The sequence below is a fragment of the Corylus avellana genome, chromosome ca9 (assembly GCF_901000735.1).
Source record: "Corylus avellana chromosome ca9, CavTom2PMs-1.0".
NCBI lineage: Eukaryota > Viridiplantae > Streptophyta > Magnoliopsida > Fagales > Betulaceae > Corylus > Corylus avellana.
The window spans coordinates 16,241,507-16,247,113 of record NC_081549.1 but is presented as its reverse complement, the minus strand read 5'-3'; the positions used below and the strand labels follow the sequence as shown (position 1 = coordinate 16,247,113).

Sequence of the window (5,607 nt, the reverse complement as noted above, 5' to 3'; positions counted from 1 at the left end):
TCCTACTTCCTAGCCTGCAACAGTTGGAATATGGTTCCAGCAAGGAATCCACATGAGTGCAGAAAATGGACAATTGATGCTTTAGATTCTTCTATGAGAGTGTATAGACACCAAATTAATAAGTTATACTAATCAAATCACTCACAGTTTTACAAAATTTCTGACAAATGCTGTGCAAAACAAATAGCCACGGGAGAAGGGGCTCAAAGGAGACAAAAATAAATAAATAAACAAATAGTTAATTGCAATATGTAAAATCCTAACACCTTTCAGCTCTCTTTCACAGTTTTCTCGTTCCAATGATTCTGTGCAGTTCATCTGGTCGACAAGGAATTGCAAGAGTTCCCTCCTGGGAAAAGCCAAATTCTTCCTCAGCCTGTTTCAACAGCTTTAAAAACTCAGGATTGTTGAGATAACCCAAATCGATGACAAACCTCTCTGGTTTCCAGCCTTCAGTTGCAACAACAACAAAGTAGCCCTGCTTCACCCCTTTAAACACTGACAGACCAGTTTGCAGCTTTCCTATAATGGACCTCAGGATTCCCCTGCTTCCCTTCCTTACTCCCCAGTAATCTCCAGGCTTAGCCATTTTCAGGTTATGACTCCAAAATAGCAAGAGTTTTTCCATGTTCTTCCACCAGCAAAAAGGGGTACTATATTTATACATTCAATCTCAAATGCGAATGGCAGATGAAATCCGAATTCTAAGCTTCATTGTGGAACAATCGCATGTGCTACAGCATCAATGGTCATTTTCAATGCACCCCTTTTTGGGACGGAATTAGCTGTATCTTAATATCATTGACATGATATTTTTTCCTTATCTGAAATAATGGGGGCCTAGAGAGGAACAGTTTATACGGAAGGCAGGACAAAAAGGACATACGCAATGGCTCTTTCTCCAGGCATTACTTATCATCCTGCAGGCGAAGTTTAGTCACTATCTAGTACCTACAGTTAGAAGAAAACAAGAAAATTAACAAACTCTTACATATAAGAAGAAACGAGTGAAAATAAAAAAGATCCCAACTCTTGCATTACAGACAGGCGTCCACCTCAAGCACATAAGGGGAAAACGATTGTGGTTGGGCCCATGCACGTGGATGCACTTGCAATCCAAGCCTTCAGAGTTCAGTTATACAAGCATGCAATGCAGATTGAAATTTTATACAAAAAAGCGGCAGCTCCTCTTTCAGTAAATCTAATTCATCATTATCACCATCAGGAGCTGCAGCAGAAGAGGCAGTGATGTGCATCTTCCTAATATACCTCAGCATCATCAAACCCCCTCACAGTCTAGATATGTCCGCAAAGAAGAACTCATACGAGCTTATTTGAAAGCCTAGAAAGTTTTGCTTTCATAAATCACCCAAGGAGGTGAGATTCATTTACTATGCGGGAAAGGCAACCCAGAAAGGACTAAAAAACGTCATATTCATCAAAGTAAAGACTGATATGGAAAACCACACTTAAGCTGACAAAAAGGGCCTCTAAACTTATCCATATTGGAACATACAGGTGCCAGGTTGATTCTTAAGGTCTAATCATCTCCACACTCACCCAAGCATAAGATTCTCCACTGAAATCCAATGTTGTTTTCGTTAATAACTTAACAAAACAAATAGAACCTTTTTTTTTTATTCTCCATGGGGAGCCCGGAGTCTGTGGAATCATTTAATAGGATTCGGGGGATAGATGTGAAACAGCAGAAGTTTGAAGTAATGGAAAAATGATCCAGCAAATCCAGGACTTGAAGTTTTAAAGCAGAGGGTGGGTATATGGATGAACCATACTCATTGCAAAGCTTCCGCAAGGCGTAGACAGCTACCATATGATTAGCAACTACTCCCAAATAAGGATCAAGCTCCCACAACATTGACAGAGTTATTGAATGTTTGAGAAATTTTAAAGCTCTCCACAATTAGATAATAAACATAGTGGTACAGCATGAATGGCCACCAGTCTCACAAAAATCATTACAAAAATCATTAGGCGCACAAAAAGTGAAACATCATCCCTAGAGTAGACAATTCATTATGATCCAGTTAATCTATATACACACAGCAGTGGATATATTCCTACAAAAAACAAACTACTATATTATATAGTACCATTGGTGATTGACCATTTCAGCTTATCCTTTTTCCTCTCTCCCCCACTTCTCCAGTACAAAAAATAAAATTCTTGCCCCAGTCACACTTTTAGGAAAAGAAAAGTAAGAACACCTTAAAGCAATTTTTAAGGTTGAGAATCACATGCCATGGACCCTGGCAAAAGGAAAACCAGTAAAGATGTGTACTTTCTAACTGACACAGAGACACTAGAATTGTGGGAGAATTGACGGCGCCCCTCAACGATTCTACCAAACCACCAACCATTTAACAATAGAATTCGTACCCTAATTATCTAATTTATGATCAATCTTGCCGAACATCCACATTGGAAAGTAACAATTTAAATAGGCATCCACAATACTTCTTTCGTGTCAAACCAATATTGAACTGACAACAACTATGTATATTAAGTTAAATATGGTAAGCACACACCAGCACAATCTCATTAATTATGAAAAAATACATTTTTGACCCCAAGGTATAACAATTCAGGAATATCTCATAAATCACATTAGCAAAGTTATCAACTTTAAAGCCAAACTCCATATATATCAATGCCAAAATCATAGTGAGCATAACAATCAAGATTGCAATCGAGGCATTCGGAGGTTCTCTCGTTCCAAGGAGACTAAGAGCAAGGCTCTTTGTAACAGATTTTTAAACTTTTCTGGACAGCCTGTTTTGACCTGCAAACATTGTAATTGAAAATTTTTCCTGAAATACAAAGTTGTAGCCCTTTGAATCCGCTTTCCAATGCCACCAAGCTTGCTTTCATCTGACATCAAAATAAAAAAGTTATGGTTGTTTTACTCTGACTAGGTCTTTGTTGGACAACATTCAAAAACTTGAATTTTTCATGTCTTGGAAGGACTTTGATACTGACTTAATAATTAACTAAAACCTAAACATTACAACCCAAATACCATGTCTTGACACATGAATTTTCCAACACAAATATAAAACCTAACAAATTTGACAAAGTTGGTTTACAAGCACTGCAACCTTGTATGGCTGCATAAATTTCATGCCATTGTATCACAAAATCCAACCAAACTAGACGGGATGTATAATCTGAGATCATTCTTTCACGTCATTATTGCAAAAATCTTTGTAAACAGGGATCTATGATTGCCACCTGGCTTAGAGTGTATAATTTATGACCAAGATTTGAAGATTTCTAGATAAGAATAGAATTAGTGGATAAAACAAGAAAGAGTGATAATAAAGACAAGATTTCAACCACAATGGCAAATAAAGTCACCTCATCACAACTGAGATCTCATGTTGATGATTTTACCGAGCTACAATGGGAAAAGAAAAAGCGAAATCTGATCTGTTACATGGTTTCACATCAGTGAAAGAGCCCAGTTTCATGTTATGACATTTTGAATAATTAGATTCCACAAGTTCCTAGAGTTTTATTTATTAACATATGCTTCATCCATAGTGAATCAACTACACAAAATTGTTATTGGGCTAGCCATACACTTCACATGTTTCTAGCGATTCACAAGGCATCATCAAATGATACAAGTCTTGGATAAGAATCTGCAACGCTCTAGACCTTTTCGAACTGTGTCTGTAACTCACTATAGGCTCAAAAAACAGAGAAGATGAGTACAAACGAGATATCCAACAACAAGAAGAAAGACACAGGTTATCCAAACATGTTTAATTAGCAAATGTATACATCCAGTGTACAAGAGAATTCCCTTCTTTCTTACTATTTTTATTTCTGATAACACGCACATACACGTACATATATATGGACCATATGTTTCACACTCCCGCCGCACCTAGACAACAGGTAGATATCAAATGTTACTTGCCATCTTATATAACGAATGACCACATAAGTTTGTAACTGAATAGTACCGAAATTGATAGTACACCAAGCATCACTCTATAATAAATATAAGAAGTCATTTAGGAGCATATCATTCAATAATATAACTATTGATTCACAACTACTGAAGAGAGTCTATAAGTATATTTTTCATATAGAGGAAAAGACTAGAAAATACATACTAGCACAGCCAATGACTACTATGTTTTTACATAGATTGATCAGACTGTTTGTTTGCACTCGAATCTAGATCCAGGATCATCGCTGCTAGGAGAAACCTCGAGCCTGGTAACCACCGCAGCTGGTGGACCCCGGCGACACCTCTGCTCCATCTCCTGTACCAGATCCGGGTTCCCAGAGAACAGAGCTTCCACAGTGCCATCCCTCTTGTTCCGCACCCAACCTTTCAGCCCCAGTTGGGTGGCATTCTCCACCGTCCAGTTCCTGTAGAACACCCCCTGCACCTGCCCCTTTATCACAACCCTCACCTGTACTTCAAAACACAAAACCCATTACTGAAAACCCTAATTTGCACAGATAAAACTTATAATCAGGCCGTAACAGATAGATAAAGACAGACCCACTATTCATACATGATTGAATCAAAACCTAGTATCACGAATTATCAATAAATACACAGTAACCCATGAATGAAAAACCTAGAGAACTCCCATATCACACGCGCATCACGGATAAACCAGGAGAAACAGCCAATAAGCACAAAATTATCGATGAATTCAGATTCTCGCAGTGACCCATTGCTCGGATATGACTGGAAAACCTAAAAGACTAAAGACAAACCCTATGATCACAAATTACGGAATGATTGCAAATTTACCCCACTCAAACATGATCGAAAACCAAGAGAGACAGCCAATTGTCACAAATTGTCGCAATCCTAGAGCGACCCATCAATCTCATATTACTGGAAATCCTAGTGAGACAATCAAAACAGATAATCATAAACGAATTTTAAAGCTAGAGAGAGATTGGCACGTACCGTTTTGGTTGAGGGCTGGGTGGAGTCATGAGCGGCGGCCTTAGGAGTGGTCATGACAGGCAGAAAATGTCGAAAAGGAGGTGAACGAAGTTGGAGCAGAAAATGAAGAGGAGGACAAGGAAGAAGAAGACGAGGGCGAAGCGAAAGAAGAGGATGAGCAAGATGATGGTGAGGAAAATGGAGATGGGCGAGTCTAGCAGAACTACCAGTAACATTGTTGTTCTTCAGTGAGGTCCATGTAGCTGGAGGGTTCCGAGATATGAGGAATCTGGTTGTTCTGTGCTCGCAAAACAGTGGCCTCAGTGGCTGTGGGATTGCTGGTGCCATTCAATCAGGTTGACTTAGATTCTCATTTTACGGGGGAAGGGGGCGAATTACGAACACAGTGACGAGTGTATCGCCGACTCCTTAGGTCTGAAAACGATTGCTGGCCTCGCTGTTTCTACTTTCTAGTGAGGGGGCAGTAGAGCATTTTTACTGAGATATTCAAAAAAAAAAATTCTTACAAAAAAAATAAATAAATAAAATAAAATTTAAAGAGTAAAATTCACTTCTTTTTTTAATTATTTTGAAGAGCCACAAACATAAAACCCTTAATATTTTTTATATTTTGTTGTTACCATACACAACAATAATTAATAATATAG

The 5,607-nt window shown here is 38.3% G+C and overlaps 1 protein-coding gene across 3 annotated transcripts; it reads right to left on the bottom strand.

Annotated features, from left to right (window-relative positions):
• Nucleotides 1-487: 487 nt before the first annotated feature.
• LOC132192093 (uncharacterized) lies at nt 488-5,398 on the bottom strand. Of its 3 annotated transcripts, none has more exons than XM_059607304.1 (3): nt 4,961-5,398; nt 4,143-4,448; nt 488-951 (listed from the first exon to the last, which is right to left on the bottom strand). In XM_059607304.1, exons 1-2 carry the CDS (start codon nt 5,285-5,287, stop codon nt 4,182-4,184), a joined length of 594 nt encoding a protein of 197 aa, XP_059463287.1. In that variant the 5' UTR covers nt 5,288-5,398; the 3' UTR covers nt 488-951; nt 4,143-4,181. The 3 variants fall into 3 exon arrangements, with proteins under 3 accessions (XP_059463287.1, XP_059463286.1, XP_059463285.1); XM_059607303.1 differs by lacking the exon at nt 488-951 and adding an exon at nt 2,521-3,910; XM_059607302.1 differs by lacking the exon at nt 488-951 and adding an exon at nt 2,521-2,889.
• Between the last annotated feature and the right edge of the window lie 209 nt (nt 5,399-5,607).

What these genes read in the sequence shown, in the direction of transcription:
- LOC132192093 (XM_059607304.1), bottom strand. Translation starts at nt 5,287, where the DNA reads ATGGCACCAGCAATCCCACAGCCACTGAGGCCACTGTTTTGCGAGCAC. An exon ending in CCCAGCCCTCAACCAAAACG is followed by an intron (nt 4,449 to 4,960) that starts GTACGTGCCAAT and finishes TTTGAAGTACAG; the next exon opens with GTGAGGGTTGTGATAAAGGG.